The sequence below is a fragment of the Galeopterus variegatus genome, unplaced genomic scaffold, assembly GCF_000696425.1.
Source record: "Galeopterus variegatus unplaced genomic scaffold, G_variegatus-3.0.2 Scaffold3033, whole genome shotgun sequence".
Taxonomy (NCBI): domain Eukaryota; kingdom Metazoa; phylum Chordata; class Mammalia; order Dermoptera; family Cynocephalidae; genus Galeopterus; species Galeopterus variegatus.
This window is the reverse complement of record NW_007729144.1, coordinates 75,328-96,537: the sequence shown is the minus strand read 5'-3', so window position 1 is coordinate 96,537 and position 21,210 is coordinate 75,328. Positions and strand designations below refer to the sequence as shown.

General features: G+C 40.7%; 2 protein-coding genes across 2 annotated transcripts in view; both read right to left on the bottom strand.

Annotated features, from left to right (window-relative positions):
- Positions 1-3,668, bottom strand: part of RABIF (RAB interacting factor) — a 13,058-nt gene extending 9,390 nt beyond the window's left edge. The window contains exon 1 of the mRNA XM_008583768.1: positions 3,412-3,668. Coding sequence (XP_008581990.1) covers positions 3,412-3,537 — 126 coding nt within the window. The 5' untranslated portion in view covers positions 3,538-3,668. The remainder of the gene's footprint in view (positions 1-3,411) is intronic.
- Positions 3,669-6,353: 2,685 nt separating this feature from the next.
- Positions 6,354-21,210, bottom strand: part of KLHL12 (kelch-like family member 12) — a 21,582-nt gene continuing 6,725 nt past the window's right edge. The window contains exons 3-9 of the mRNA XM_008583772.1: positions 20,453-20,538; positions 17,740-17,889; positions 15,401-15,515; positions 10,114-10,220; positions 8,977-9,172; positions 8,155-8,313; positions 6,354-6,460 (exon numbers count right to left, since the gene is read on the bottom strand). Of these exons, the coding sequence (XP_008581994.1) occupies positions 6,354-6,460; positions 8,155-8,313; positions 8,977-9,172; positions 10,114-10,220; positions 15,401-15,515; positions 17,740-17,889; positions 20,453-20,538 (920 nt within the window). The remainder of the gene's footprint in view (positions 6,461-8,154; positions 8,314-8,976; positions 9,173-10,113; positions 10,221-15,400; positions 15,516-17,739; positions 17,890-20,452; positions 20,539-21,210) is intronic.

Here is a 21,210-nt window from a genome sequence, read left to right as displayed (position 1 = left end):
AGTGTGCCACTGGGCCGGCCCGTCATTTCTTGTCATTTTTATCACACTCCGTGTTCTGGCCAAGTTGAACTTTTCAATTTTCCAAACACACCACACTTTCTCTCAGAACTATGAAATGCCACACTGCTATTCACCTTGCCTCTACTCCACTTAATTATAATTTCCTCCACCACAAACTTTAGGTAAGATTTTAAGAAGTAACAAGTTCAAGGGTATGAACATTTTATATGTGAAATCAATTAAATGGCTTAAAAAGAACAGAAATCACATGCTGCACAAATGGAGTAATGGTGTCAACTAAACATACTGATCCACTGTATCCATGCTAACCTATTATGTACACTGGATTAATAGCTTTTATTCATTAATTTATTTAAATCCAAAAAATCACTCCAAAAGATAACAAAAATAAATTCAAATATTTAGTAAGTTCTCACTTATATGCACAGTCCAGGTGTAGGAGATACAGAAGTGGAGAGGGCACAGGATCTCATAATCTAGTGGTATAAACAACAAATAACAAATAATTTCATAAGGTCAACTAAGATGATAGATGTGAGCACTCTGCAGTCTGTAGGCCAGGTTTTCTTAACCTTGGCATTATTGACATTTTGGGCTGCAGAATTCTTTGTTGAGGGGCTGTCCTGTGCATTACAGAATGTTCAGCAGCATCCTTGGCTTCTACCCACTAGATTCCAGTAGCATACCTGCTCAGTTTTGACAACCAATAATGTCTCCAGACATTGCTAAATTACCTCTGCAGGGAGGGGGATCACCCCCAAGTTGAGAAACACACTGCTTTAGACTAAAGAACTGTGGAATATGAGATACAGTAATCACTAAGCCCTAGATGAGCTCAATGGTAGGACTGGCAGTCTAGTTCTCAAACTGTTCCTGTCTGGAGGCTATACTAGGCTATTCCACTGGGTGGAGTGAGAGAGAATGCTACGGGCCACCTCTGACCAGAGCTCCTTACACCCTATGTTTGTCCAGGTTTATTTAATGGCTAGGAGCACTCCTTTAACACTTGCAGAGATGAGTACAAGCCGTGCTGTAATTGCCCCGATGGTGGTTTCTCTGCAATATTTCAGGGTTAGGACAAAAAAGAGCTACCCCAAAGCTTTAGGGGATGTCAGTTAAAGAGTTCAGTTCTCCTGAAGTTGCAAATTCTTTGTAAGGGCAGGGACATTTTTCCCCCTTGAAGTATGTGACACACAGCAGAGGGAGGGAGTAATAACTGGTTAGAATCTTCCGTGAGATTTCTTTTTAAACTTGCTGTTTACATTATATCTAAGAAGTTATATTTTTGCTAAATTTAGTATTTGCGGAAAGAAAAAAAATTAGGACTGAAATCATGGGGAGAACTGGGTTGGGTTAGAGTTGGGTTGAGTTGCTGTAGTCTGAGGTAAGGAATAAGATTCTCCCAACAGTCCTTTCACAAGAAACAGAAAATTTCAGAAATAGTGAAGCCATGGTTTAAAAAAAAAAAAAAAAAAAAAAAAAAAAAAAAGAAAATACCCTCTTTACACCTTTTTTCCAGTTAGTTCATTGGTTGGAGCACAGTGTTACAACACCAAGGTCAAGGGTTCAGATCCCCATACCGGCTAGCCGCCAAGAAAAAAAAAAGGAAAAACTTAAAACACATAAAAAACAATTTCTAGGCCACTTTCTAGAAGAGAAGCCACTTTCTTAGTTGAGAAACAAAAAGAAATGTGACATGTATAATTTAATTTGCTCACACAATTTCTGACAAGATCAGTTTAAAATAAAATATATTAAACAAGAATTAAGAATTAAGAACTTAAACTGTATCAGTAGACAAAGCCTTGCCATGGGAAAGGCGTAGGGCATGAGAACTGACCTCCACTGTGCACTGTGTGCGAGGCCTGGTGCCAAGTGCTTCCACACAAACTTCTCCCTACGCCATCATCTTCATTTTACAGACAGAGCAACCTGAAGCTCATGGAGGTTAAATCACTCTTCCCGTGTTCACAGTGAGTGATAACGCCAGGATTCGATTCCATGGATGTTTTAACTCCAAGATCCATGTCCTTTCCACTACTCCATAATGCCACTAATTTTAAATAAGTTGAGAACTCTACTTCCAATCCTGGAAGTCTTACCAAGAGAACGGGGGAGCTCCACCAATCTCTAGATTAAAGTCATCAACACCCCCAAATAAAGAAATCACTTTTTTCCACCTTTTAATGAAAAAGGCTCTGCTTTTGGAGAAACAGGTGCTTCTTGCTTTTATATTGGACATTACACTTCACCATCTCTTCAACCACATGAAATAATAAAATGACCTGGATTTTTTTTGGCGGCTGGCCGCTAAAGGGATACGAACCCTTGACCTTGGTGTTCGAATCAAGTGAAGTAACCGGCCAGCCCCTAGAAATAATTTAAATTGGTAAAAGGCCGGCCCGTGGCTCACTCGGGAGAGTGCGGTGCTGATAACACCAAGGCCACGGGTTCGGATCCTATATAGGGATGACCGGTTTGCTCACTGGCTGAGCGTGGTGCTGACAACACCAAGTCAAGGGTTAAGATCCCCTTACCGGTCATCTTTAAAAAAAAATTAAATTGGTAAAATATGTACATGGTTGAAATGAGATTACATTTTGCACTTTTCTGCAGGTATATTACACTTGAATAAAAAGTACCAAAATAAAAATTTTCAACTCTTTCACTTGGGGTGTGAAGGTGGTACGAAGGGTATTGAAACTCCCAACTTGAAAGAAAAAAATTAAGTCTTCCTTCAAAATTTATTTCTCGGACTTCAGCTATCCATCGCACGTGAAATGTTATTCAACTGGAAAACAGTGGCTTCCAGTCCTTGATAAAGCATGTAGGTTACAGGAGTTACTCTGTCATGCCCTACACCAAAGTCGTTTCCGGAGCCCCTCGGTGGGGCAGACGCCTGTGAGAAACGAGATGAACTAAGGACTGGTGGTCACACCAGCGCCAAGTGACAAGCGCCACCGGGCAGCGTCCGAGCGGCAGCAGGGACACACCTGCGGGTCTCGGGTTGGCCAGAGCCCGAGGAAGCCGCGGGCGGGGGCGCGCCCTTCCCACGTGCACGCGGAGCAGCAGCCCTACAGTGCGCGGCGGCTCGCGGCGACCGGGGAGGGGGCCGGGCCTGGGACGCACGGGCTGGCGGGCCGCGACCGGGTAGAAGGAACAAGAAAAGGCTCTCGCGGCAAAAGGCTTCAGCGGCTGGACACCGACCCGCTTCCGCCGCGGCGGCCCCAGGGGCGGAGCCTTGCCGGGGAGCGCCCGGGGGCGGGGCCGAAGCACCCTCGAGGAGGGACGCGGTCTCCGGAAACTGAGGGTCCCGGACGCCAGCTCTGAGCGCTTGTGCCCCTCTGGGAAAGAGTGCGGGTGTAGGCGGCCTCTGACCTGCCCCCCTACCTGCCGGCGGGAGAAGACAGCAGTCCCTGGCTGCAGCACCCGGGAGCCACAACGTTGGCACAGCACCGCCTTCCGGTTTCGGCCCTCGGCTGACACTAGCTCGTTCAGCGGCTCCGCTGCTTCCATCGCCGCGACCGCCACAGCCTCCTCGGCCTCGGCCGCGCAGGCGCTGTCTCTGCTCGGTCTTAACTGCGCGGGCGCGGCTTGGCGGAGGCGGGGAGGGGAGCGGACGAGCACTCCCTCTGTGCGCAGGCGTCCGCTTCTCCCCCCCTCAACCCCGCGCTGCCCTCGAGTGCGCAAGCGCCTTCATTCATCGCCTAACTTGTGTGGCCAGGTGTTGGCATGGCTTTACAGGGACCGGTGACAAATCTTTCCTCTCCATAGTCCCCTCTCCGTCACTGTGTTTTCTTTAATATTAAGAACTAGACAAATCATTGAGGATGACCTTACTCATTAGTTTTCTGATATTTGAATTTAGTGTCATGAGTGATATTATTGAGGCAATATGAAGGAAATCTGGTTTGGACTCCCTTCTTCTATAGGAAACTACTTAGAAAGTTATGTAGCTTTTTAGTGTTAGAAAAAGATGCCTGGAAGCTTTAATTGCTAGTCTCTCTATTGTAATCATAGTGATCATTTACTATGTGATGAAACATCGTGTTGGAGCGTTTTAGAAGCTTATCAAATCATCAGTTTCCTTATGGGGCTGGCACTCTTGTTATCCCCAGTGCACAATGAGGAGGGTAAAGATCAGAAAGGTTACTTTGCAGGGTCCATAGATCCAGGCATAGCTCTAATGCCACTGCTCTTAACTATGTACTTTCTCATTCCATCTGATTAGTCTTTAGATCTCCAGCTTATTCTAATGCAACAGGCCATGAGTTTCCTGAAATGGGCAGGGGAAGCAGAATATGAAGGGGAACTAAGACACCTGATTAAGTAATGTCTAATCTACCCACCACCCCCATCTGCACATTTTTTCTCCTTCCTCTTTGTCCTTCATTAATTCCACATTTAGTAACTGTATATCAGACATTATGCTAAACCCTGAGGATATGATAATAGGCACTTTGTAATTGAGAATACAAATACTCCTCGATTTTGATGTTCTGATAAACCCATCTTAATTTGAAAATGTTACGTTAAAATGCATTTAGTACACCCAGGCAGGGTCCATAGATCCAGGCATAGCTCTAATGCCACTGCTCTTAACTATGTACTTTCTCATTCCATCTGATTAGTCTTTAGATCTCCAGCTTATTCTAATGCAACAGGCCATGAGTTTCCTGAAATGGGCAGGGGAAGCAGAATATGAAGGGGAACTAAGACACCTGATTAAGTAATGTCTAATCTACCCACCACCCCCATCTGCACATTTTTTCTCCTTCCTCTTTGTCCTTCATTAATTCCACATTTAGTAACTGTATATCAGACATTATGCTAAACCCTGAGGATATGATAATAGGCACTTTGTAATTGAGAATACAAATACTCCTCGATTTTGATGTTCTGATAAACCCATCTTAATTTGAAAATGTTACGTTAAAATGCATTTAGTACACCCAGCCTACTTAAACGTGCTCAGAATGCTTACATTAGCCTACAGTTGGGCAAAATCATCTAACACAAATTCTATTTTATAATAAAATGTTGAAATATCTCATGTAATTTACTGAATACTGTACTGAAAGTGAAAAACAGAATAGTTGTGTGTACTTGAAGTAGTTTCTACTGAATGTGTAGCTTTCACAGCATTGTAAAGTCAAGAAATAGTAAGTCAAACCATCATGTACATCATGTACAGTCTAAACAGGAAGACCCAATGGCATGTGATAAACACAATCATGGGAACGTTATAAATGGAAGCATGAAATAGGGAATAGTTCTGTCTGAAGAGTTAGGGTTTTACCCAGGTGACATTTGAGTTAGGCATTAAAAGGTGACTAGGATTGTCAGGAAAGCAAGACTATTTTAGACAGAAGGAGCAATATAATACATGAACAAAGGTGAGAAAAAAATTAAGAATGGTTAGTGGTCTGCTGTGGTTGAAACACATTATACCTGGGGGAAGAGGGAGTGGTACAAATAGGTAAGACAGAGAGGTAGAATGGGCCTAGATCACAACAGGTCTAAGGAATTTGAACTTTACACTGTGGGATATGGAAATCTATGGAGTTTTAGGCCAAAAATAACTGATATTTACTGAAAATCTGCTGTATGTTAAGTATGCATAATCCTATCTGTGCCTTAGAAACACAATTGAAGGGCCGGCCCGTGGCTCACTCCGGAGAGAGTGGTGCTGATAACACCAAGGCCACGGGTTCAGATCCCTATATAGGGATGGCCAGTTAGCTCACTTGGGAGACCGTGGTGCTGACAACACCAAGTCAAGAGTTAAGATCCCCTTACTGGTCACCTTTTGGTGAAAAAAAAAAAGAAAGACAACTGATGACAAGAATGAAGGGCTAGATTGGAAGAGAGGAAGAGTAGAGGTAAGGATATCAGGATGCTATTACCTCAGAGTCCAGCCAAGAGATAAAGGCCTGTACTGTCTGTAGCAGAGGGAATGAAGATATGGGAATGGATTTGGAACAATTAAAGATATAATTGTGTAGAACTCAGAAGCTAACTGGATGTCTATACTGTAATGGGGATGACACAAGATAAATGATAGCTTTCCTAGGTTAGGTAACTAAGTTGCTGGTTACCAGTTAAGGGAGCTAGAAAAGCAGGAGTAACCACCAATTAGGGGTATCTCTGTGCACATGTGTGAGCATGTGAGTGTGTGTAAGATTGGGAAAAGAGTGGAAAAGGACCAAGGAATTTTACATGTTGATTTTTATGCAGAATATTCAATTGTGGATGCAGTGTATGAACTATATGTGAATTTGGTCTGAAACTCAGAAGTCCGCACTAAAGACAGCTTAAGAACAATCAGTCCTTTACTCCCACTTCTCTGCCTCCCTTTCAACCTCCTCTGCATCTCTTCCTGAGATAGGATGTGCCACGTATCTCATCGGCTGTGGTTTAATCAGCAGGTACAATCCATCTGTTTAAGAAAGGTTGACAAGCTTCCTTAGGGAAAACTTTCTCTTGTTGCTCCTCCTTCCTTTTGCTCTGGGAACACCAGGAGTTTTGATTTTGTAGGCCTTCTGCATAGCTGTTTACATAACATGCCATAAATGGAAGCAAATGGAAAAAGGACTGGGGTGACTGAAACCCTGAAATTCAAGTGTGCACTAAATGAGTTCAAGATTGCCTCTTTATTCTCTATGGTTTTGAAGTAAACTCCAAGTGTGAGAAGGGCCAAGGAATATGGCAAATACAGGTAAACATTTACTGATGAGAATCTCCATAGTGGTAAAGTGGCTTCCTCTTACCTGTGTCTAACAGAGAAACAGCAGAGTTAGTAGGAAAACACACCGGTGAACAGGTTGAACAGATGGGACCTACAGCTGATCTCCATACCCTGTCTCCCAAAATGTCTGCTTAAGGCAGTGCTGGTTAGCCACAAACTCTCTTAAAGACATCTGAGACAGTTAATTTTTAATATTTTCTTAAAAAAATACAAAGGAAATTAACTCTGTAGGTCAGTACAACTCAGGGAAAGAGGAAAAAATGGAATTTCAGAGCAAAGGGAAAGTACACCCTTGTTTAGGTTATGGCATTCCCACACTCTCAATACTTATAAAGCAAGAATTTCACTCCATGATACACAGGTGCCTTGAATGGTAGCTCAGAAATGGTGATAGCAGAGGTACTAGAACTAACAAAGGAATTTTTGTTGTCCTTGATTATTCTGTCCTGGAATGAATAAAATCCATTCTACGGACATGTAAGGGAAACTTATAGCAGGAAAAGGACTAAATGTACCAAACACAGCAGTAAAAATCACTCCTTACCAGAAGTGTGCCCTTAAAAGAATGGGCAGTAATCAGGTAGCTGAACCACTGGGCTGCTGCCATCCCCACCCCATCCCCTAATAAATAGTGTGGAAGTGTAATGGTGTAGTAGTATTGGATTCAACAAAAAAAGACAGTCTCTCACCATTCAAGGCAAACACTGCCAGGGCTAGATGAACCTTGGCAGGAAATAAGACAATTGTAAAATCACAGGTACTTCTAGTTCATCCCCAGGTATGTTGAATTCTCACATTTATGCTATTGCCTCTCATCCCAAGATTTGTTAACTCTTGTTATTCTCCCAGTCTCTACTGCACGGATGCACAACACTCTACTTTAGAAAGACCTTGGGGAAAAAAACAACCTTCAAATAATACAGCCTTCTCGATCTTCCAGGTTATAAGTTCAGTGGTGTTCTAATTTCACTCACATTGCCTCAGATTGTTTACTTCACTTACTCTAACCTCAGGTCTGATATACTAACCCTGTCCTCCTAAGGGAGTGTAAGATGAGTCTCTCTCCCTGGTCCTTTACTCCCACTTCTCTGCCTCCCTTTCAACCTCCTCTGCATCTCTTCCTGAGATAGGATGTGCCACGTATCTCATCGGCTGTGGTTTAATCAGCAGGTAGAAAAAAAAAAAAAAAAAAAAAATTCCAATAACCTGAAGAGTACCCTACTTTTTTGCGTACAAGAAAAAGATAATGTCAGTTAATGGGAAATATATTGAGAAAGAGCAGAGTTTTCACTGAAGGAAGAACTTAATTCTGATAGAAAAGGATCCCTACCCAGAGTCTGCTAGCCATTGAGTTCTCTCCCATCCCTGAGCCCCAGACTGAATACCTAGGCAGTAGATCACTCCGCTGGCTACTACTAGTCCAGCGCCTTCCCGGGCTGTCTGCATATCTCCCAGCATGCTCCACTGGTCAATGTTTGGGTCATATCGCTCCATACTGGTATGACGCCTGCTTCCATCAAAGCCTCCAGAGACGTAGATCATATCTGCTCAGAATGAAAAAATGACAGACTATTATAGAGTGAGGGATTTCTACGAACTCTTCTTTCTACAAATTCCCCATGGGTCCTTCAATTGTCTGGGAGCAAAAACAAAGTATTTTTTTATAGGATAAATCAATTCAGTCTTATAAACTAGGAAGACACCACAGTCAAGACATTTAAAAAGAATGGGATAAGATGAAATACTTAAAGGCATTTGAAGACTACATGGGAGTTTGCAAAAATACAACAACTAGTGCCAGTTCCCTTCCCAGCACACTAGAACTTGATTTACCAACTTTGTAGTCAGTGTTTTTTTTTTTTTTTTTAAAAGATGACCGGTAAGGGGATCTTAACCCTTGACTAGGTGTTGTCAGCACCACGCTCAGCCAGTGAGCAAACCGGCTATCCCTATATGGGATCCGAAACCGGGGCCTTGGTGTTATCAGCACCGCACTCTCCCGAGTGAGCCACGGGCCGGCCCTATAGTCAGTGTTGAAACATCTATGAATATTGAACAGTTTCTGTAACATTAATATTTCCAATAGCAAAAAAAAAATATTTAACCATACCAATTCATCCTCCATATTTCATGCCCCCGCCAACAGGAGAGGTAAGAACCCTAATCCAGTTACAAGATGGAAACACTGCCCTGCACATCAAGCCTACCTCCCAGGGTGGTGGCTCCAGCAAGTCCTCGTCGGACATTCATAGGGGCCACAGAATACCAGACCCCATCCTCATCTGCTGTGTAGTCTAGACATTCCACTGAACTGAGGCGGGAACGGCCATCATAGCCACCAATTACGTAGATCCGGTCATGTAGGGACACTGAGGCCACATACCGTCTCTTACGAGTGATGCTCTATAGATTTGGGAGAGAAAAGATACACAGCATTTCAGTCAGGCAAATTTTGGGCCTTACCTTTTGCTATCCTTCCTGTTTTTACCTACATATTTCTTTTCTTCTTCCCCTGTCACCATGAACCTTCCTTGAGGCAGTGGTTCATCCTCAAGTGGCCTCCAGCTGACTGCCTACTGAATGAAAGGCTTGTTGTGGTGTTCTTCAAGATGCAAGCCTTTTGCACATTTGCCTCTTTCTGAGGCTTCCAAAAGATTTAATGGCTTCTATTTATCCAGTATCTGACTCCTTTCTTTTCCATAAGGCACTGGGCTAAGAGACTGTTATTTTTCCATAAAGTGGAAAAGTATTCCCACATTGTTAAGGGGCCAGGATTTGAAGACCCTAAAATGTAGGAGGATTGATCAAAAGATTTCCATGTTTTCTCAGAAATTATTATTGTCCATTCAGCACTTGAAATATCCTAAGAGAGAAAGATCCAAATTTCTGAGTTCAATTGAACACTAGTTCCATTTAACACAATTTAACACTGAGTTCAGTTTAACACAGCATGACCAATGGACTATGCTGGGAGTTATACAGAGAGCTTAGAGTTATACAGGGAGCTTCTGTGATCAGCTGAATTTAATTTGCCAGAGGGCCACAACATTTCTGAACTTTAATCTTCTAACCAGTCAAAAACTGGGCTGGCCAGTTAGCTCAGTTGGTTAGAGCGTGGTACTGATGACAGCAAGGTCAAGGGTTCAGATCCCCACACCAGCCAGCCACCAAACATAAACAGTCAAAAACTGTTTACTGAGTACCTACCGTGTACACAACGCTGTTGTAAGGAACATTATGCTGTTACTGGGCTTTTCTACTCTTAGGACTTGATTAGTTACGATCTAGTTAGGGACTGAGGACATTTAAGGTCTCTCCCTATGAATGGTTCCACCATCACTAACCGGCAAAAAGCTCCACTCCTGAGTCTTAGGGTCATACTTCTCTACCACGTCAATGGGAGACTGCTGACTCCCGAAGCCCCCAACCACCAGAAGGACTTCATTGGCTCCTGAGGACAAAGGCAGAAAAAGATAGGTTACTTTAACCATCCCTGGCTGGGTAACTACTCACAGGGCAGTACAAGTAGAGACGGTTCTTGGATATCTTCTTTTATGTGGCTCAGAGAAACAATCTGAAATAGGAGATACATCATAAGGCTGCCTAATGAGAAATTATTTCTTCTTGAGGTCTAGCTCTTGAGGAAATGAATCTCTGAACTTTAAATTTCTGGACAACATTAAAACTCCAGAAGGCAAACTTGAACATACCACTACACTGTTTCTACCGATCTAGATGACTTTGGCTGACATAATATCTGAGGTCCTAAGTACAGATGGGAGGCTAAAGGTACTCATGGGGAAAGAACACTCTGTTAAACCTAACAAAAAAGTTTAGGGTTGAGGCTTAGGAACTATGTGATAGGTGTTTAAAATCTCTTTTCCATGAATATTTACTTTTCCAGTTTAACCAACTATATGATCACATTCCCTGCCAATTCATCAAAACTGCTAGGTAACCAAGGACTAGGCTTTTAAAAGAAAGTCTTTTTCTCCATTTTCCGAAAGAAGCTATTTTGACAGCCTTTATACCCTTCCCCTTTCCCATAAGGCCTAATTCTAATAAAATATTTCCTATCTTGGCTCTTTTCTAAGAGCAAAGTCTCTTTGGGGAAATCCCCTCAGCTTCTGCTCTAGTAGAACTCATGGAGAAAATAGTTAGCTGGAACTTTGGACAATTCAACCACTAGGAAGGCTTTTAGGAGAACAAGGCAATCTCATAAGTAACATGGACTTGAAAGAGGAAATGCAGCACCTTGAAGCTGACAAGTAACACAGACAAACCCCTAATGATGTAATGGATTTGACAACTATCACCAATGGCTGCTACAAACCATTAGATGAAAAAGCTAATATATTACTATCAGATATTGTGTATTTCCTGATGTGATGAATAGAAAGGATAACACTACCAACTATAAAGTATTTTTTCCAAAAAATTCACCCTGAGTCTTATCAAGTTTCTAGTCTAACCACCAGTTTGTAGGAAATACAGAGGACAGATAAACATGTTAAATGACACTGTAAGGATGCAAGTGGCAAAATCCAGAATGTGAGAAGCTCTACAGGTCAAACAGCCTGGTTTCTTCGAATAATAAATGTGCAAAGAAAAACCAAAGCAGGAGGAAAAATAATTTAAGAGTTCAAAAACAAACAAAAAATTATGGGTCTAAGTTGGATAGAGCATGGTGTTATAACACCAAGGTCAAGGGTTTGGGTCCCCATACCAGCCAGTTGCCCAAAACAAACAAACAAAATTATAGGAAAAATGAAATGAACATGGACTTGACATGTGATGATAATAAGGAATTGTGTGTGTTTTTTCGAGAGTGATAATGGCATTTTGAATATGTTAAGAAATGTTCTTTATATGTTAATGATACATGCTGAAGTATAATATATAGGGATGGAATTATATCCTTTCTAGAATTTGCTTCAAATGATAAGCCCCTTATATTTTAGTGTTTCTCCCATGCATTTTTTTTTGGGGGGGGGGGGCGGGGACTGGCTGATATGGGGATCTAAACCCTTGACCTTGGTGTTATTAGCACTGTGCCCTAACCAAGTGTGCTAACTGGCCAGCCCACCAACCCCCACGTTTTTATGATCCCTTTACATACAAATGCTTTTAATCCTTTACTGTGGTTGTACCAAACCTATTTTCCTAATTTGTCTTGTAATTTTGTGTGTGGGTTTTTTTGTTTAGTCAAATATATTGATCTTTTCCTTGGTAATTTCTTCCATTGCTTTGTGCCTAGAAAAGTCCTTCTCCTCTAGAAGAATTCCTAAGAGTTTAATGTCTTTGTACCCTAAGTTGGGGGCCAATACTCAAACAATCTGACTAATGTATTAAAAAAGAGCTAGTAAAAGGGTCAACCAAAGGAAGCCTGTTCATTCTTTGCCAATGAATGGAGTACTTAGATTAGATTCTTATCATTTTGAAGAAGAAAGCAAGTCTAGGACATCTGACAAGAATGGTGTGAAAAAGCACTTTACTAAAACTGAGGTATCCTGGCAGTGCCGGGTCATTAATTTAGAGGGGAGGGGTAGAGGAGAGTGTGTAGGCTGTTAGACAAATAGGGCAGACAGACTGCAGGACTGCTAAAATAACAGGGTTCGGAGACCTACATTTCCATTTGCATTTATCTTTAGTTCAGAAAAGCAGACAGCTATAAATTAGGATAGATATTTCCATTATATCTTCTGTGAGAGAGTGGTGGGTAAGAAAAATAAGTAAAACAAAATCCCCTATTTGGGATGATACTTTTATTTGTCTGTATATTTAATTTCCTTATACTGTATGAGAACAGTCATTATCCTGGTAGCTGGTTTAGCAACCTCTATGATTAGAGATGGGTAGAGGACATGATGATAGAAACAATCTACCTTCTAAGACACTGACAAGGGAATGTCGAGAACCTAGTCGGGTGCTGGCTGGTTAGCTCACTTGGTTAGAGTGCAGTGCTGATAACACCAAGGTCAAGGGTTCAGATCCCCATGCTGGCCAGCCACCAAAAACAAAACAAAACAAATGAATCTAGTTGGAAATAGCTTCAGCATTTCCCTTCTGGAAAATTTGAAAAATAACCTCAAAATTATTAAGGTATATAGAAGGTAATATATATATACCTTATATATTAAGGTATATTCTAATCCCTCAAGGTCAGGGCAATAAGCAAGTTCTCTGACCCAGTAGAGCTCTTTCTGTTATTGCCTGTTCAGAAAAATGAAGGAAGTATACCTCCGAAGAATCTTCTGGGTTTGCTGATTCACAAAACTTTTAATTGGCTTTAGTTCAATTTAATAAGCAATTAGTGCTATCACGAAAAAAAGAAATATATCTTCTGATTAGAAAGCACCTTAGTGATTAATATACTCCCTTGATATACAAATGAAAAATTGGTAACCCAGAGAAGTTAAAGGAATTGTCCAAATAGCAAGTTACCAGAGTGAGTGAAAAAAATGAGAGTAGAAATCAAAGTAAGCAAAATCTCTAATCCCTAGTGCCAGGTTCTTTCCACTACATCACTGGCTCACATAGTGTTTAAAAAATATTTTAAATTATTTTTTAAATAATGAAAAGTAACCACATGCTTATGGTTAATAGCACAGAAGTATATAAATAAAACATAAAAAAAAATTAATTGTTAATATTTCCCTGCAATCCCAGCCCTGTGAGGTAATATTGTTCAATGTGGATTTTTGCATTCCTTTAGATTGGCTGTACAACAGTGTGAATGTATCCAGCACTATTCAACTGCACACTTAAAAATGATTATGATGGTAAATTTTACGTTATATACATTTTATAATTAAAAAAAGAAAAAAAAAGGCTTCCACCCAGAAGTTATAAAAATATTTTCCTATAATTTTTTCTAATATTTTCACATTTAGCAATTTCTCTGACCAAGCAGGAGCTCTTTTTGCTGCCTGTTCAGAAAAATGCAGGAAATGCACCTCCAAAGAATGCTGTGTTTGGTTTTCTTATTTTTTTTGGTGGTTGACTGGTAAGGGGATCCAAATATCTTGTGTTGACATATATGAGTGTAGTTCAACAAGTTTGTGGAAAAATAGAACTGAAAGATAATATGAATCTTTCCATGAATTTTTTGAAATATCCTTGTTTTTTTTTTTTTTTTTTTTTTGCGGCTGGCCAGTATGGGGATCTGAACCCTTGACCTTGGTATTTGTATCTCTGTATATAGAATATGAGATACAGATCACATTTTGTCATCTTGCAGGAATTAATAGAACAGTACCATCTACAATGCCTTCTCTAACAGTTCCCCTTTTAAAAAAATACAGTATCTTTGGGTTGGTGGGATAATGGATGATTTTATTTTTTGCTTCTCTGTATTTCTAAAATTTCTACAGTGAATATATAGCACTTAAGGCAATTCAAAAATATAGTGGGATAAATCACCATTCTACTTAAACCTATCAGTGAGCAGTTTAATTATCAATTAACACCTTAGCATGCATGAGTCCCTAGTCAGATAAGAGCAAGAAAAGGAAACAATAAGGGACTGGCCTGTTAGCACAGTTAGTTAGAGCTCAGTGGTGAGGTTCGGATCCCCATACTGGCCAACTGTCAAAAAAAAAAAAAAAGGAAAAAGAAAAGAAAACAAAATACCATCCCACATATACAGAAATTCATAACCTATAAAATCCTTTTACACATTATATCTAGGCTCTTGGGACAGTGAAGTAGAGAAAAACAGGAAATGGGAAGTGAAATAATATCTGAATACTATTAAGTGCTAGCTACAATGTTAATCATCTTCTAAACGGTATCTCATTTAATACCCCCAAAAGCCCAGTGAGATAAGACACTAACCCGCATTTCAGATGTACAAGCCTGGGCTCAGATAAATCGATACCCTGCCCAACCAGTCATTCGTGGGCTGGGATTTGAACCTAAGTCTGTTTGCTAAAATAATGGCTAACATACATAGCGTTTATTATGTGCCAAAAACTGTTTTAAGCCTTTACGTAAGTTACTTTATTGACTCTTTGTAACAAACTTGGAGGTAGGTGCTATGATGATTTCCATTTTACAGATGAGGCAACTGAAGCACAGAGAGGTTGTTTCCTGCTCAAGTTAATATACCTAGTAAGTGGTAAACTGGGATCTGCACCCAGTCTGGCTCCATAGTCCATGCTTTTAACTACTGCACGTCACTGCCCAAAGCCCTGTACTTTCTACTATAGTGAGCTCCTTTTCTGTCCTCTTTTCAGATTCCAGATGAAAAAACACATAAGGGGAAAGGGAGGGATGAGTGGGAAAATATCACTTACTATGTGATTCAAAATAATCTCTAATTCACAGAATCAAAATATATTGAAATAAAATTGTAACATATTACATAACACTTGACAATTTATCAAGTGTGTTTACCTTTTATCTCATTTAATCTCCAAACAGTTATGTGAAATTGAGAAGATATCCTTGGATTACAGGAAAGAAAGTTTAGAGTGGTAAAGTGACTTGTCTGAGATGACACAATAAAAGATTAAAAATGGGTCTGAAATGAGGTCTTTGTATTTCTTACAGTGTTTTTTTCAACTGCATTATGCCATTTGCAAGAAGTAGTTGAAAAATACCCCTCATTCTGCCAAAATGTCAGCTTACCTAGACGAGCCCTTGTCCTTGGTCCCTGCATCTGACTCCGCAGTTCAGGCCTCAGATGAAACTTCTTGGCTTCATCAACTAGATCTCTGCACTGTAAACTACAGCGGATGAAAGGCTGAAATATAGCAGATAGTAGAGTGAGCCACAGGGGCTACCTCTAATACTATAAGAATACAAATGGCACATATAAAGAATTAACTTTTTAATATAGAAAAGCGGTTTCCAAAGCCCTGTGATTCCAGGACTGCTAGTAATAATTAAGTATGCTGTGGGTTTCCAAAAATGATTTTTTAAAATTTATTTTTATTTTTTTAATAGGTAATATATTACATGAATCAAAAATCAAATGATATAAAAAGATATACTGAGAAATATTTCCCATCTACCTCAGCACTTACATGTAACTACTTTTATTAGTTTGTACATCCTTCCAGGGATTATGCAGATACAAGCACATAATAACTGATAAAAATTTTAAGAGAAAACCAAAAGCCTTCTGTTATTTTCTGGTGACAGGGAGAAGTATATCTCGTCTGAAATACTTTCCTCAAGGTTCACAGCATTGTCATAATCCTCATGTCTATTTCTTTTTATTTTTTCTTTCTTTCTCCCCCGCTCTCCATGCCTATTTCTGATAGAGCTCTGTACTAGACATCTTTCATATGCCTCCCCAGATTTACTATGTACCCTTCTCCACTCTGCTCTCTGGCACAGAAGACTGGCCTATATGAACTATGTCAATAGGGTTCCCATGTTCTCTGGTTTCTGGTTGGGATTGGTCCAACCAAAGGTCATAGCTCCTCTCAAGGCAGTGACTCTACATGACTCTCTTTCAGGTTCTAGTAACCACTCCTTAACCTTGTCCCTTCAGGCTTGGGGGTTTTGACAGCTTGACTGTACTAGATCCAGGTCATTTCACTGTCTTATGTTGTTGCTCTATTGTAAACAGCTCCTTTATAAATAAATCCTTCTTAAATTGTCCTATTTTGAGCATGCCATCTGTTTCCTGTTGGGATTCTGACTGATACAAGCTGTAATTACACAGCACATCTATTAACCAAACCCAGGAAGTTTTCAGTATGAATTGAAAAGGAAAATAAACCATAATAGCAAATACTTACGTACAAGACATGGTTATAAAAGCTCTTACATATGGGCCGGCCCGTGGCTAACTTATTTAATACTGAGGACAACCCATGAGGTAGGTACTACTATCATCTCCACTTTACAGATAAGAAAGCTGTGTGGTTTGAAAAGTGTGATGATTCAAGACAAGGAGAGGGCTTCAGAAAAAACTAACCCTGCTGACACCTTGATCTTGGACCTTGCTCCAGAACCTAGGGAAAATAAATTTCTGTTGCTTAAGCCAAAAAAAGGTGTGATGATTGGGTTTTTGCTCTACTGTGTGAAATGCACCTCTCTCAAACCTTGTACTGATGTTGGCAAGTTACCTGTCTAACATGAAAAAGAAAAAAGAGAAAAAAAAAAGGAAGAAAGCTGAGGTACAAATATATTAAGTAATCTTATCACATACTTAAGTGGTAAATTTGGAATTTCAGTCTCTTGAGTCTGGCTCCAGAGTCTGTTCTCCTAACCATAATGTAAAGAACTAGACACAAAAGGTATGTGGATGGGTTGTAAGAAATTACAAATAGGAGAAAGAGTCTGAGATGTGACACTAACCAACTTGCAACTTTTCTAATGTGAGCAACTGAAAAAATGTGCTCGTAGTTAACTTCCAAAGAGACCTAGAGCTGGGACAGGCGGAGGAGTTCATTCACTGACCCGGGCCTTACCTATATGTTATATGTTATAAATCAGTGTTCCCCCAAAGTACAGTCTAGATAACATATATGGTATATATGGTAAAAATCATGAAAATGTACCAGAAGAACTTAAGTTGGAGAAGTAATTTCATACATAAATTCAACATGATATGACAAAGTTAATACTAAAATGCAACAAACTACTTTCATGCTGGCTTCACCAGAAGTCCTGTTTTTCAGGACAATTTGGAACCATGTGTGTTTAATGGAGAAGGGGACAAAGTTTATCATCTGATGTTGCTTATACAAAACACTTAGGGTCATGTAAAACAAAAAGACAAGAAAATACAAAATTAAATTAAGCCATAGACTTTTCATTTGTATCAAGAACCTGACTTGCCAAGCAATTAATTTTTCCTAGAAATCTGTCTGGGGACTACCACCTCCCCTGGCATTCCTGGAGAGGCAAACCAGGAGACTCTGTCTACATTAAAATAATCAGTTTTGAGTACAGAATACTAAGCTACAAGAGCTAGTCAAGATTTCGGATGCTGAGTGTCTTGCATGACTTACCTCTGTATCTATTACATCTGTGATGTACCTGGGGGTCAGCAGGGGCATCCGCACGTACTGCAGCAGGTCAGGCAAGGATTCTTCTCGCTCCTTCTTGGAATGCTTCACCCAGTTGATGACAGCCTCAAAAACTGGCTCTTCAGAATCCACCTGTAAATGTGTAATTACACATCACGGATCTCTGCTTTTCCAACTAGCTCACAATCTCAAAGAATAACCATGCTTACTTTCTCCTTCCTGCTCCCCATCGCCCACCACCATTATTTCCCATCTTCCAGAAATAGCTAGGCCCTTTGGAAAACAATCTTTTCAGACACAACTAACTTGGACTAGAAAAAGAATGACAGTCAACTTGGGTTAAAAAAAAAATATCTAAGATAGAAAGTACCTAGTAAATCATCAGTCACATGTTGGCCTTCGCTTTAGAATTTTTCCCATTCCTGAATTTCTTTCTGTGTTTTTATGGAGAGTTGGTGGGAAAATCTGTTGCCCTATTCAAAATTGGCTCTTGTTTTGTTTTTGTTTTTGGTGGCTGGCCAGTATGGGGATCTGAACCCACGACCTTGGTGTTTTAAGGCTGCACTCTAACCAACTAAGCTAACCGGCCAACCCCCAAAATTGGCTCTTGGAATAACTTTTATTCATTAATTGTTGTCTAATGACCTCTAGGCTCACCTCCCTCACATTGTCCACCCAAGCCTCTGAAGCAGGAGCTTCTCTTACATCATTATATGGAATGTTGCAGTTTTCAAAGCATTGTCAATTAGTGTTTGAGCAACTACTATGTCTTAGGCACTGTGCTACCTGAAATGATACAAATAACCATTTGGGGAACTTAGGTCTAAACTTACATATGACAAACTGGATAAGGTGGGAAACACTCTAAAAAGCCTACATTATACCATCAGAAAGATACTAGGTATAACAACATGTAGGACTTCCCAAAGACAGACACCTAAGTCCCTTCAACCAGCCCCTAGAGCACATGTGTTCTGAGAGATACCTTTTAGAGTGTCACTGTACTAGACAAAAAAACCATCCTGTGAACTTTTTCCAAAAACTGTGTTACTCTGGAAATGTAAAAAATGTTTCAGAAAGTTCATTCATTTGATGGATTTACTGAACCCCTGCTAAGTGCCAGTCACTGTGCTGAAAGATGGTTATACAATGGTGAACAGATATGATCCTTGCTCTTAAGTGGAGAAACAACTGTTAAATCAGAAAAATGAACAATCCCACTGTTAATACAAACTATGTAGGAAAGTTACTGGGGCTATGAGACAGAATAACATGAGATTTCCTAATTTAGATGGATGAGTCAGAGAAGGTCTCCTTGAAGAAGCAATACATTGAAATCTGATGGATGAGTAGCAGTTAGCCAGGGAGAGTAAGAGAGTACTCTAAGGCAGACAGAACAGCACATGTAAAATCACTAGAGCTGCAATATCCAATACAGTAGCCACTAGCCATGTGTGGCTATTTACATTTAAATTAAAATCAAGTTAAGTAAAAAATTTGGCTTCTCAGTTGCACTAGCCACACTCCAAGTGCCCAAGAGCAACATGTGGCTAGTGGCTTGTGGCTAGTAAACTGGACAATTCAGATATAGATCCTTTCCATTTTCTTTTTTCTTTTTTTTTTTTTTTTGTCCTTTTTTGAGACCAGCCGCCCCGCGCTCAGCCAGTGAGCGCACCGGCCATCCCTATATAGGATCCAAACCCGCAGCGGGAGCATTTCCTGAACAACTGTGTTCTCCATGCTACCACTCACCCACACCTTGCTGTTGCTCCTGAAACGCTTTGGCCCCCCAACCCCATCCCATTAGCTTTCTATGTCTGGATCAGCCCCTTTCTCATCTGGGTCACAGGTCAGGTTGAAAGCATTCATTTTGCATTGACCACAACCACTGTGGAATGATTCCCAGGGTTGGCTTCTGCCTCTCAAATGCTCTCTTATAGGCTCATTGAGGGCAAGGAAACCCATATGTATTATCTAACAAGGCATCATTTGAGCTGCATTAGACATGATCCATGTGCTCATGATCAGTTACCCCATGTTCCTAAGTGAAATAGGGAGCAGAGGCCTTTACTCAGAGTTGGTCCATGAACTTTGTGAGCCTCTGAGGCCCCTTCTTTAGATGGCGCATCCAGACTGGGAGCCCATCCTGAAAGTTATCTACACTTTAGGGGGCCCTGGGGTAGGACTGTGGATGGTGGTAACCTCTGGCTAGCCCAGATGGGACTCCAGGGACTGCCTCTGGGAACCCTGAGTTGTCTTTATTTACTGGTGTTGGTTACCTCCCAACCCAGCATAGTAGCTCAGTGGGGTCAAATCAGGGGACTCGTGCAGCAAATAGTTTGCCTGAGATGGCAAATTTGAGAACCACAATGTCAGGATTCTAATCCCAACTCAACTACGAATTCTATTACCTGAGCTTGGGCAAGTCCCTTATCCTCATCGAGCCTCAGTTTCCTGGTCTCTAAAGTTAGATAATATTATTTACCCTACCAAATTGTGAAATGGTTTTATAAATGGTAAAGTATATTAGGAATAGTGGCAATCATCATGCCCCTGGCCCAGTCATCAGGCAGACCATTCGCTTATGTAGGAATTCATATCACCCCCTTGGCATTGGCCCCAACCCCTACCCATCCCTCAAGACCCAGGTAATAGTCTCCCCTTCCTGTTGGTCAGATGGTATCTCCCGTGTTACAGCAGAGACGTTCGTGTATGCATCTGCCTCTTTGTTCAGGCTGCCATCTCCCAAGGACAGGAGCCTGGTGGAGAAGAGCACAGGCTCTGATCAGACAGCAGGGTTCAAATTTGTGGTCTACCACAAAATAGCTGTGTGATCTTGAGCAACGAAGACAGCTGCCATACCTTAATTTCTTCATCTGTAAAATGGTAAAAATAATAGTACCTACCTCAGAGGTGCTCTGAGGTTCATCATATTCATGTATGTAAAATGCTTAATACAGTGCATGGTCTATAAGATGAAAATAATTAATGATAGCTCTCAATTTTTTATTTATTAAAAAGGGTTTAAAATAAAACTTAATATCTCTGCACTATTTATCCCAGTGACTTGCACATAATAAGTACTACATAAACTATTTTTGATTAAGTGAGTAAATGACTACAAGGCAGTATTGTCATTAGTTTCAGATGAAATAGAAATTCTGTGGTTTCTTATGACTTTAATTTGGGAGAGTTAAGTAGGATACATATTGGTTAATTACAGGGACTGGAAACAGACAGAGCAGGCTCTGCTGTTTACCTAGCTGTGTGAACTTGAACCAGTTACTTTCTCTCTCTGAGCCTCAGTGCCCTCAACTGTAAGATGAAGATACAACAGTCCCTAACTCACTAGTCCTGTTAAAAAATGGAAGGAGAGGGCCAAGCCCGTAGTGCACTCGGGAGAGTGCGGCGCTGGGAGTGCAGCAGTGCTCCCGCTGCGGGTTCGGATCCTAT